General features: G+C 40.5%; 1 protein-coding gene across 10 annotated transcripts in view; it reads left to right on the top strand.

Annotated features, from left to right (window-relative positions):
• Positions 1-11,523, top strand: part of SH3D19 (SH3 domain containing 19) — a 178,106-nt gene that overhangs the window by 37,401 nt on the left and 129,182 nt on the right. For 5 of the 10 annotated variants that reach the window (XM_019522202.1, XM_019522195.1, XM_019522194.1 and 2 more), the window contains exon 2: positions 10,268-10,307. Coding sequence is in view for 5 of the 10 variants with exons in the window: in XM_019522195.1 (XP_019377740.1) it covers positions 10,268-10,307 (40 nt within the window). In the remaining 5 variants the exon portion in view is untranslated. The other 5 variants (XM_019522200.1, XM_019522203.1, XM_019522198.1 and 2 more) reach the window with 5 other exon arrangements.

Raw genomic sequence — 11,523 nt, 5'->3', positions numbered from 1 at the left:
GCAGTCCGTTGTGGAATTTAAGCAGGTATAACAAATGTCTGCTTTTATAATTATCCACTGACTTTGGGTGTATTCTTCTTTTCACCTGGGTTATAATAATATGCAAAAGTATTATCATTTTTGACTGTGTGGGGCCTAAACCTGAACACAGTACTCCAGGTCAGACCTCACCAGTACATAATGGAATGGAAGAATCACTTTCCTTGATTTGCAAGAGACACTCTTATTAATACAACCCAGTGTGCTATTGGCTTTTTTTGCAATAAGAGCATGCTGTTGGTTTGTATTCAGCTTATGGCCCACTGTTAACTCACGGGTCCCTCTTTGCAGTACTACAGCCTTGCCAGTCATTTTCTATTGTACATATGTGCATGTAGTTATCTTATCCAAAATGCAGGACTTTGCATTTGTCCTTGCTTAGTATTATCTGATTGATATTCTTTTTTGGAACACTTTTTCAGTTTATCCAAATCATTCTGGATCCTAGCTCTAGCAACAAGGGTATCTGCAACTCGACCCAAGTTGGCGTCATCCACATATTTGCTAAGTTTGCATTCAGTCACATTTTTTAACATCTTCATTAATGATTTGGACAATACCAAAACCAGAGCAGACCCCTATCTATGACTGCTGCACTACTTAGCTATGATTGGTTGGCTGACTTTTATCAGCAGTAAATGCACAAAGTTACCATATGCTTGCAGTTGTATCTATTTTGATAGATAAAGAAAAAATGTTGCTTAATTGAATTTGTCAGCAGTAAAATTCTGCAGTTTATTAGCTTTTCTTTGCTTTAAAAAAGAGGGTAGTTGCAATCTGCATTTTCATGATATATAAAACAGTGGCAGCAGCCAATGACTTTTTCTAGTATTGCTGAATCAGTGTTTGCAACTAATTTTTAAGGCCTACAGGTTGCTGTTAATAATTTTTTGTAATGAATTAAGCTTCTGGATTCAACTATACAAGAAGCAGTAAGGGAAATTGTTACCATTACAAGGAGGATAATTTGAATGAATTTCTCAAGATGCTGGTCCATGTTACAGATATCTGTCATTGTCAGTATTCTTTGCAAACACTTGCATGATTCAAAATACACCTCATGTCCACTCATGTTATGGAAAAGATGTGCCAGTGTTGACATCTTGAAATTTTACTGACACTACCTCACACTACTATTTTACCAAGTGATTCTAAATTATGGAAGTACCAGTGTGGTATGAAAGTAATAATAATGTTTGAACTAGTTTGGCAGAACAGGTTGTTTTAGCAGTCATATAGGGTGCAGTCAGAAGTGAGCATTTTCGCCCAATCTGGCCACAGAAAGTGGTCTACAGCTGTGACCAAACACAAGTGCATGGGTGCAGACCACTTCAGAAATGGCCTGTTGGGTAAAAATATGAACCTTATTGCAGGCTTGAAGCCAGCATCTAGATTTCCCTCCCTCCTGGAATCAACAGGGAACTTCTGTTTGGTCCAGGGAATTGTAGCACCTCAGAACACTTTCTGCAAAATGTTCTGAGTCATAGCAGGGAGTTGCACTTCTGTCTGCACCTGTAGGCTGCTTACTGATGTGGGGAAAACAAAACAAAACAGTGCTTTACTTTCAGCTCCGCGTGCCCCCGCACCAAGCACAGAGCATACTCAGAAGAGGCATTGCATTAGGTTGACCCGCTCTACAACTTCTGCGTAGATCAGGCACTTCAGCAGGGCTTTTTGGTGCTTTTATCTAAAGCTGATTCAATCAGCTAAAAGCACCAAAAAAAGTCCTACTGAAGTGCCCAATCTATAAAGACACTAAGGAGCCGTGTCAAGCTAAAATGCTTCTTCTTCCAGTAAAGCTTTTGTTTTGTTTTGTTTTGGGTTTTTTTGCTTTTCACATCTGTCAGCACCCATAGCCTCTGTTCCTTGTGTACCACTGTGTTAAGATTCATTATTTTGTTGAGAAAAATACTATAGCAAATAATAAATTCCTTCACTTCTGCCGGTTCAAGTTTCATGAAAAGAGATCATATGCAGAAGAGTGGGCTGAGAGGAAAAGTGGCACCTATTTACTTGGAATTAATTGTGCTGAGAGCACCTAAGTTCAGATAAAGATGTGATAGGATCTGATGTAATCCATGCGATCATGCCTCCTGCCATGCCACACATGCAGGGCAGGAGGCATGATTGTGGGATTGAGCATCAGATCCTATAGATCCTATCACACCGTATTGCCTGTGCAAGGAGAGACTTGGATTGCAATCCCAGGCTCCCCCTGTGCTGGCGCCTGCTGCTGGGAGCCCCACAGCTGGGCTGGATCCTAATGGGGGCAGTGTGCCATGTGCTACCCCTGCTGCAAGCCTTGTCAGCTGACAGGGCTCCCAGTCAGGACAGCATGTGGAACACTAGCCCCACTGCAAGCTCCTTCAGAGGTTGAGGCTCCCAGCCAGGGCAGCACATAGAACCCTGGACCCGCTGTGAGCCTTGTCAGCTGCAGGGCTGGCTGTGGGTTGATGGGACTTACATCTGCAGGGGAGCACCTGGGCACACATTCAATTAATGGCGTGGTAAGAACAAGCCACAAAGTTATCAGACTTTTTTGTGGAAGAACTTTGCAGCTTATTGCTTGTTTTATCATACCATTAATTAATTGAACATGTATCTGGGTCATGACTTAAGGCATGATTAACTGGTTAATCACACCTTTTATGGCTAATGGGTAGATGAGGCCTGAGTGTCTCCTCTGTTTTCATGCCACCCAGGTCGCATGCTTTTCTGTCCTCCACTTTACTGCACAAATCCATCTGTCTGGATTCACCTTGCCTAGTATCAAATTAAACTCTAAGCATATCAACACTCTTAGCTTTTCATGTAAGTGATTCATTCCTTTTCTGACACCCAGTTTTTAAAAATGATTTTCCAATGAAATAGCCCTTTCTTGAAGTTGGCAACCTGTAGTCTTTGGTTCCCTTCAGCTATTTCAGTGCACAACTCCACAAATTTTGATTTTGCAAAACAGCTGGAAATTAGCTGTAGAAGTTTTACTTTGAGCCCAAGGCCCTCCATAGAGACTTTTTTTTTCAAGTCAGTTGTCATTCATTAAAACTGTCTCACATCCTCCTGGCTTATTTCCTATTTTAGTGATTTGCTGATAAGAGGTGACATTCCATACAGCTCTTACACACAGCTCTCTCACATTGTCCATAGTTACCCCTTCCTGGAACTTGTCATTATTATTAACTATAATAAGAAATATACATTTCAAGGGTGAGCATGACTGTTTCTCAGGTTTCATATTTTGTCTGTCATTCATTTTGTCCCTCTCTGATCTGGTTGTTGGCAGTAGTTAGTAGAAGAGCTCTTTATGTACTTGGCCATAGACCCAGACATTGTAACACAGCACGGTTGTGTGGCATCTAAAGATGTTTTTTGAATTATGTTGTGTCAAGTGGTAACGAGAATCCCTCTCCAAATTAGAGTTAATAAGAGCAAACATTGATCTTCATAAAATGCTGGAAGGCAAAAGGACCAAAACACTTACCCATGAGAAGTGGATTTTTGTGACACCGTCTGCATGATATATCTAACATACAGAAGCCTACAATCTTAGAGAGAAGGTGGTGTTAACAAAATTCCAAGTCATATAGTAAATAGCAAGGTTGGAATCATATTCATAATGATTTACAGTAGTTGCAGGGAGTGTACTTGACTTGAAGAAATGTGCATATGAAAGGGTGAAAAAGCAACTGTCTGATAACTATTTTAGATGAATTTGGAAAAGGAACAGTAGTCAGTGGAACAGAGAGATTGTGTCTGGAGGCAAACCAAGTCTTACCACTGAAGGTAGCACAAACTCAAATAGTAACAGAAGTATTCAGGCACTACACAAAATAGCTTAGTAATGGAAGAACTGCCTGCAACTATTTGTAAAGTTTTTTTTGCGTTTGTTTTTTACACGGACCTCTCACAATAGCTAATTTGCTGCTTAAACAATGTGCTGATAAGTTTTGGAGAAGTAGGATTGCTGTTTCCTGTTCATTCATTTTTAAACAGCATAAAATGTTTATTTTTAAATTGTTTTTAGGCAAGAGCGTATTTTTTCAGTTGGTTACTCTGAGCCATGGGGCACAATGGGTGCATCTACACATGTAATTAATGTGAAGAAATAAACCCCGGCGTTGTTTGTGCCAGAGTACACTGCTCCTTGGTACAGTGTCTGCATGTGCACCCAGGACAGCGGCTGTTTGAGCTGAGGCAGAGCAGAATTGGGCTGGCAGCAGGCTTGTGGGGGTCAGCTTCGGCTCTGGGTGGCGATATTGGGCAGTGGAAGGGCTGGCTGGGGCACAAGGTTGCTAAAGTGTGGGGCTAGGCAGCAGGCAACCCCCATGCCCTAGCCAGCCTCTGTCACCATCTATATGTGTGTTTTGGTGGAGTTAAGTGCTTTCTTATAGTGTAACTAATTAAATTTACTGCAGCCTAATACCAGCACATGTGTAGGTAGTGATGCTTTACTACAGAGCTAATCAGTCGACTCCACAGTAAAGCTCACGTGTAGATGCAGCCACTGAAGAGTTTTCCAGACAGACAGAAACAATGGCTCTTATTGCTTTGAGCTGCCCCCATTCGTTTCATTGTTGTATCAGCTCCAAAGATGAATGACGATGTTTAAATGTCAGTGTTGTTTGTTGCTTCACCAGGGATCTTTTTGGCAGAACCTTTGGGTTTTTATTGGCATGTGGGTGGAAATCAAGTTTAGTGATGCCAGTTATTTTTATCCTGCTTGTTATGCTGACATTTTTTCTCCAAAGGAAACACTAGAGGGGAGAAAAAAGCTAGGATAATTTCCCAATGTTTGAAGGTTAGCTAACGTGCTCATTTAAAAAAAACACAAAAACTTTAAATACCTTTCTAAGAAAACTGACATCTTTCCCCTAACACAATGTCTTGCTCAACTTATGAGTTCTGGGAACAGACAGGCCACTTTTACCGCTGCTTATAACGAAATTGCACCCTGTATATTTCAAAAACATTAATTTAATATAAACCAGTTCTTTTGAATACAGATGATGCTCTGTATTTTCAGAGTTTGAAACCTGGTATCAGCCTTTGCAACCCCCAGCCATGAGTCTCAAACCTCTTCCAAGTCACCTACTCCGCTGGTGCCATCAGCTCCATCACTATATCCTCCTATTTCTAGGTAGAGATAACTGGTGATCCTGGAAATGTACTTGCCCACAGAAAGGGCTTCAGAAGAGGGTCAAGACCAGTGTGAGAAAGTGGAGAGAAGCTGTGACTGTTGGGACTAATTGTGAGTGGGTGCTTGTGGGAGGGTCACCTCTTCTATGTCATTTCTAGGATTGCCAAGAAAATAACCTACAAAGTTTTTACTGACACGCAATTTTATTGACATATATTTTACATCAGGGTGTCAAGCCCTTCAGGCCCACAGGCTAGAGAACTGGGCCAGTCCTCAAGCCGGTCTGAACCAGCCTGAAGTGCAGTGGCAGCATGGTAACACCGTCGGTTTGTACCCTGGATGAGCCCAAGTGCAGCTGATAATCTATGTGCATCACCTCCCCATGTAGCAGGTGGGGCTAATCTGGTGCACGCCATATGCAGTGTGTGGGTTCACTCTGGGCTGGATGATATGGCTGTGCAGGCCAGATCCGGCCCATGGGCCATCTTGGACACCCCTCTTTTACATTATATCAATTTAACCCAGGCCTTGGACCACAATAACAAGGTCTGGGTTCAAATTTAGGAATGTAACACCAGCTTTGTAAACCTGGTTTGAGCCTCCTCCCAAAAACCTAGGACAACGTATTAGAACACCCAGCTAAAATTTGAATAAACTTTCCCACTCACAAGCAACATTCAACTAAAACAGGGTGTATTTCAGGCGAAAATGGAACAAACACATGACCTCAAATAAAACTTTAAGCATTAAATGAAATCTAGACTGTTACTTGACTGCAGCCATGGTTTTAGACTATACTGCCCCCACCCCAGGGGTTCCCTACTTACCTTTGAGTGCACCTTGCACCATGCTGCCCCTACCTGTGTCTACCCCCAGCCTTACCCCTGCTGGTCCCTCCTCCCAACCCCCACCCCAGCATGAACCCCCACCTACTGCCTCTCCCTCCTTCCAGGCCCACAACTTTGTCCAGCCACGTTGCCCTTCCTGTGCCTCCGTGGCCTTGTGGTTATGCCTACCTTCAAGTCAAAGAGCCATTATAGGCAGGTGATGGGGACGCAGCAGCAGCATGTAGCTGGGAGCAGGGGCTCTAGACAGGCTCCCATTGGCCACAAACGCTAATGGAGAGCTCCCTGCAGATCACTGAGCTGCATTCCCCCTCAGACTTGCATCCAGCTTCTTTCCAGTGATGGATCTTCAGTTCAGCTCACCTATGTTTTTTAAACCTGTCCATACATTTATAGACAATTGGCAGTCCTGGTCAGCTTCTACAGGGTGACAGCTTGTAAATATTTTATTATAAATTAACAGTATTTAGGGTGGCATCTGGGTGCCTCTGCTCTACAATAACAAGGGACCATGTGTAGGAAGTGTAGCTTTTACTACCACTGAATTCTTGGTCTTTATTTAGTTAGTCTTTATTTTTTTTTGTGAGTAGCTGCCTGCTGGATTGAGAGCCCAGTACATTTAACATTAAATGGTGGTATAGTTTATGTGATACGGCTCTTGGTTACTGTTTCAAACTACTAGTATCTTAAAAAGGGCTTAACCACATTTGAAACAAAAATTAACATGTTGGCAGCACAGTTCTAACAGTTTACTTTCACAGGCATCATAATATCTCAAGGCTAAAGGAAATATGTTTTCAGTCCCTGGGTGGGAAATAATAAGCTTGGACTCTAAAGCATGGTTTTTTTCTTGTATAGCAGTTAAGTGAACAATTCCTACCCTGGTTAAAGCAAAACCTGGTGAAAACATGGTAGCAAGTGATTTGTCCAATATTATTCAGCTTCCAGTATAAGACAAGTATTCTGGCATAGAGACAACTAAATACAGTCTGTCTGAGTGTCTTGTTTCTGATACTCTGAAAGGGGAGAAAACTTTGGACAAGAGTTAGAAGTTGTTGTTTTTTTTGCTGGGGAATGGTTAGCCATGACTACATTATGCAACTGAAATAAAGAGAAACAAACTGAACAGAGATAAAAATAGCTTGATGAAAGGATAAAACTAACTTCAGTCATGAGGTGAGATTCTCACCCCACTGAAGTAGATGGGAGTTTTGCTACTGATGTCCGTCATGCCAGAAATTCACCCAGGAGGTCTAAAAGTTTGAAGCTCGTTGGTATAAACTGAAGAAAAAACATTGCGAGGTTCACCTATAAATGTATATACTAGATTTGAGTTTCTTAATAAAGTTAGGGTCAGATTGGCACACTTAAATTCACATAGAAGTATAGCCTATTACTGATTCTGCAAGGAACAAGCACTTTTATGTGGCTATAACTGTGTCCATGTAGCAGGGTTCACTGGCTTGACCAGGTGAAAAGTTACAACTTTTATATGTACACTTAATATTCTTTAAAAAAATCACAAGTATGATTTAGTCTATAACTAACTTGTGCTTTGCATGTTGCCCCAATATTTGTTTTGCATAACTTTTCACCGGGTATTGGATTCTTGGGTATAGAATTGACAGGTACCTCATATCTTGCTACAAAGCTATCCCAAGGAACTTCATAGGAAACAAATTATTTCTTTGGTGTGTATGTGCATGAGGAAAACCCATTAAAACAGATCTGAGTTACAGATCTCTACCTCTAATGGTATTTGATCATCTAAAATTCTATAGAAACTTTTTTAAAACTTGGAGCTGACAAAAAGCATTTGGCCCCAAAAGTAGCTTGCTTTCCATCTAGTGTGCTTCCTTGTGCAAGCACAGGCTTTTTCCTCTTTCTTACGGCATCAGATATCAACTTCCAAATCTATGAGCCATTGCCTGGTATTGTTGCTCGATGCACAGATTTCTGCTGCAGGAAGTACAGGATTGACATTTTACTTTGTATTCAGTAGATTTTAGAACCGGTTTGCTATTTTGAGTCTCTAAATCTGATCATTATGTATCTAAATGATAGCAGTTGGGCTTGTAATTATGTGCAATGTCAAATATGGGTCCAAAATTGTAAAATTACAGGTACAAAATTGGGAAGTAGTGTGTGGCCCCTTTCAAAATAAGAGACTTAATGTCTGAGTCTCTCGCCACAACTGATGTTGTACAAAACTTGTTTCTTCATGAGCCATATAACCTTAAATATATACAGGTTTTAATTATTTATATGCTACTTTAGAAGTATTCAATTCCTTTGGGCTTTTTTTGTAAGACCAGCATAGAAATGGGGGATGCTGTTCTGTCTCTAATTTAAACAATAAATAAAATGTGCAAGAATAACTGTAGCATTTCCGGCTTCAACAAAGAGTGAAAGGGAGAAGGGAATTATATTAACTTCCTGAATGACAACATTCCAGTTTCAAAGACTGGCCATGGTAGATCTTCCAATCAGAAGTGAGCTGTGGAGGGAAGCTCTCCGATTCTGTTTACATGTTCTGTGACTTTTCCTCTTTTTTCACTGGCACACTCACATTCATGTTGTCCAACTTGGAAGGTCCTGTTGGTATGTTGCTATTACATGGCTGCATAAATTACAGGGAAAACGTTGATACAAGAAACTTTGGCAACTAGACAAAGAGAGATCTTTTGCCTGTTCCTCAATAGCCACAGGTAAGGTAGCTAGGTGGATAAATGATAAGGATGGAATGAACAAGCCTCTGTGTGCATGTGAGGAGCCGCTATTTGTGGCTCTGGTTTCAGATGTTATTTTCTTCCTTCTGGCCAGCAAACTGAGTAGGGTAAGTCATGATGAAATGGAGAGTGAAGCACAGCAGAGATTTAACAGATTATGTACTGTGTGGTGGTAACAGTGAGATCTAGAGAGTAACTGTGGATTGAATAAGTGTTAGCTATATCTGAGGATATTAGTAACAGAAGCAGTTGTATCCACTTCAGGTCTGTAGACAGTTTTGAGAGGAGAAAACAGTTCCACTGACAGAAGAGTTTACGCAAAAATGCTTGTCTGTGCTACCAGAGAACAAATTATTGCTCACATACAATATTCTTAATACAATCCCCAAATGTGGAATGGATGTGGATATTCATTGTCTAAGCAGGCATTTTAGGAAACTGGTTATTCAGTGTCGGGGAAAAAGAGCTGTGATCCTGAAAGACACACGCAGGCACTGTGAAGCAAAATGACTGTGCTCAGTTGGAATAAGATCTGTAAAAACATCCTAATTGTGAACTGGATCCTTTTATTATAAGTAGATTAAGAGAAGTAAACTGGAATATGTGTATATCTCAGTAGTACATGACTTCTTTCAGGGAGTTCAATTACCTTCACAATTTGGCTTTTGAAAGAACATTTCTCTTGTAACTAGAACAACATTTAATCATATAAAATATTCATTGTGCTCGAATACGAAATCTAACTGTGCTTTATGCTAGTTATATTTGTTCTTTTTCTAGTGTCATGCATTCCTTCTTTGCTTGTAAGAATTTTTGAAAAGTCAAACAGGTGAAAATTCATGTTTTAAAAATGCATGGGGGTTCATTCTGTATTTTCTGTACAATTTGGGTAAGCCTTTGACTGCACTTAATAGACTTAAGTTGGCTGTTCATTCATGTCGGGCACCAGCAAATTCATATCTCTGATAATTCACTGAATAAACAAAAGGCCTTGCATGGCACCTAAAACTCCAAGGAATGCAAAGAGTTAATGATGGAGTCACACGGCATTCAGTGTATTTGCAGATGTTGCTGCAGCCGACTGCTGATTTTTTTTTTTTCTTTCTTTTTTTTCCCCATCCTGTCGGAACCCTGCCAGCCATGATTCACGGAATGATTTTTTTGCGCTGAGTAATATGTGGTTTTTCTTCTCCCCTCCCAATGTTTTTCTTCCCTGAAGTCCTTTCTATATTAGCTGTGAGTCTTGTTAAACAATAACGTAAAAGAATAACCATACACAAGGCTGTGTTCTGAGGAGAGGATTTTAATAAACATTAAACCTTCTCCTTTATTGTGTCTCAGGCAAACTGATCCAATGCAGACAAACAGGGTCCTGTAAAAGAGAGAATTCAGCTTTTGTTTTGGAACAGTGTCTTTCTAAATCTAATAGCATGGTGTGACAGTCCTTTCAGGCTTTGTGCTAGTGTTGCTAAAGAACATTAACATTTTGAGCTGATACTATGTCTCCTCTCTCACAGATCGCTCTGAAAGACATAAACCAGACTACCGCTCTTCAGGGTAAGAACTCTATTCCTGTCTTTATTTTGTGTATTTATTCCCCCCTCCTCCCTTAAACTCCTTTATTTTTTTTTTAACTTCAGTAGGCTGGGTTAAGGGAATTGCCCAAAAGACTATAAAAATGAAATCTACTTTGTCTCTGTTTTGGTAATGGGAAGAAACTGTTAAATTCCACATTGCATTAAATTTAACTGTTTTATATTCCTATTGGGCTGAAATTTTTGAGTTAACAGATTTCCACCATTGGAATGTTATGTTTAAGGAATAACAAGAAAAAGCCTTGTTTATGAAATGTACTGGGTTGTGTGGTAAAACTGCAGCTTAAAAAGCAAAAACTATAGCTTGAATAAATCCAAGGTTGAAAATGTGGTTTCTACTTTCATATGAACCTGGGCATTTGCCTCTGACGAGGAAAAGAAATTTCAGTTGAGAAACATAAGTGCATTCAAACCTTACCATTATTCCCCAAGATCTGGATCAAGCATACTTAAGGCCTGCAAGCCAGAAAATTATAATGGGCAGTATACAAAACACACAATATAGTTTTCCTTGATTCTGACCTCCCATAAATGGTAAGCCTTAAACTTTCAAAATGTTCAGTTGTGATAAAACCATGAAAAGATTGACCCTTGAGGCTTATCTGAATTTCCTTGGTTACCATTTTCCCTTCTTCCTGTTTCTTTTCCATTTTTCTATCTTCAACTTTTTTTCCCTTTTCCCCCATCACCTTATTCCAATTCTCTCTTCCTACCTGGGAGTAAAAAGGGCAATTGAAGAAGCAGTGGCATGAAAAAGAAGATAAACTCATTTAGTATGCTAGCTACCATACCTGTTTTGTGTTCTTTGCTCCTACTCCATTTTAGATCCTGTCTAGTCTGTCGTCTTCCCACTTTACACTAGTGAAACAGCACTTTTCAACATCCACAGTGAGACTTTCTTGGCAAAAATTTAGGGGCAGGGGTGGACAACTTATTTTGGCTAAAGGGCCACTTAAGGCAGGGGTGGGTAATAATTTTGGGTGGAGGGCCACTTACTGAGTTTTGGCGAGCCATCAAGGGCCATATGACAGGCAGCCAAGGGCAGATAAATATTTATTTTCTAAAATTTTTGTGGGCACTGCGAGCCGGACAGAATGGCTTGGCGGGCCACATTTGGCCTGTGGGCTGCATTTTGCCCACCCCTGACTTTTGGTAAGCTGTTGCAGGCTGGGGGGGCA

This window comes from Gavialis gangeticus, unplaced genomic scaffold (genome assembly GCF_001723915.1).
Source record: "Gavialis gangeticus isolate Ggan-Ray unplaced genomic scaffold, GavGan_comp1, whole genome shotgun sequence".
NCBI classification, from domain to species: Eukaryota; Metazoa; Chordata; order Crocodylia; family Gavialidae; genus Gavialis; species Gavialis gangeticus.
Note: the sequence above shows the minus strand (reverse complement) of the source record. Positions and strands in the feature narration are given on the sequence as shown.